The sequence below is a fragment of the Anneissia japonica genome, unplaced genomic scaffold (assembly GCF_011630105.1).
Source record: "Anneissia japonica isolate Jap-2015-1 unplaced genomic scaffold, ASM1163010v1 scaffold132303_len902_cov99, whole genome shotgun sequence".
Taxonomy (NCBI): domain Eukaryota; kingdom Metazoa; phylum Echinodermata; class Crinoidea; order Comatulida; family Comatulidae; genus Anneissia; species Anneissia japonica.
Genome location: NW_022702121.1, coordinates 1 through 902, shown reverse-complemented (window position 1 = coordinate 902; position 902 = coordinate 1). Strand labels below are relative to the sequence as shown.

The window sequence follows — 902 nt, the reverse complement described above, 5'->3', positions numbered from 1 at the left end:
ATTGACTATGACGTCATGATAGAGAATCTTCAATCTCTCATTGACGTTGAACGTTCATCATCCGCAAAGATTCAGTTAGGACCCGGAAGCGGCTCATCTTTCGATTACAATGTTTATCACAATTATGATGAGGTGAGAAAATTGTTTCCATGGTTTCTTTTTCTTACAATAGCTTCGAAAACACGCTCAGTGTAACCGAACAAATGTTTTGTATCCGAACAAATGTTTTTATTATTATTATTATTATTATTATTATTATTATTATTATTATTATTATTATTATTATTATTATTATTATTATTATTATTATTATCATTATTATTATTATTATTATTATTATTATTAACTGTCTCATGTCCCTCTTACTTTTGCAGATAATGCAATGGGTAACTGATTTCGCATCAGCCAACAAGGCACTTGTTGACGAAGTGAAAATCGGAACTTCCACTGAAGGACGTGCCATAAAAGCTTTAAGAGTAAGTATGTGTGTCAAAAAAATTAAGTGGAACAGTTACAGTTTCTGACGCTATGGGAAAAACATCTCAACAATATGTACAATTGTCTATTGATTGCTAATTAAGTATTGGTATAGGTATCAATCGGTATATAAACCTTCCTGCTTTTTTGTACTGAACTTTTTATTTATTTTGCCTAACGCATGCCGATGTAGATTGGATCGAAATCGTCAAGTAACCCAGGTATCTACTTCCAAGGAGGAATTCACGCAAGAGAATGGATTTCACCCGCCACTATGATGAATCTTGCAAGAAAGGTAATGTAAATTGTGACCTATAATTTGACTATTAATATTCTTATACATTAATTTATTAAACGTTACCTTTTACTGAATTAAATAAAATCATTCTAACACCAACAGCAAAAGAAATTGCGACTAGACTTAA

At 31.0% G+C, this 902-nt stretch overlaps 1 protein-coding gene across 1 annotated transcript; it reads left to right on the top strand.

The window, feature by feature from the left end:
• The first annotated feature begins 6 nt into the window (after positions 1 to 6).
• LOC117103792 (carboxypeptidase A5-like) lies at positions 7 to 795 on the top strand. Its single transcript, XM_033244413.1, has 3 exons — positions 7 to 132; positions 375 to 476; positions 671 to 795. The coding sequence occupies exons 1-3, from the start codon at positions 16 to 18 to the stop codon at positions 779 to 781; spliced, it is 330 nt and encodes a 109-aa protein (XP_033100304.1). The 5' UTR covers positions 7 to 15; the 3' UTR covers positions 782 to 795.
• Positions 796 to 902: the final 107 nt, after the last annotated feature.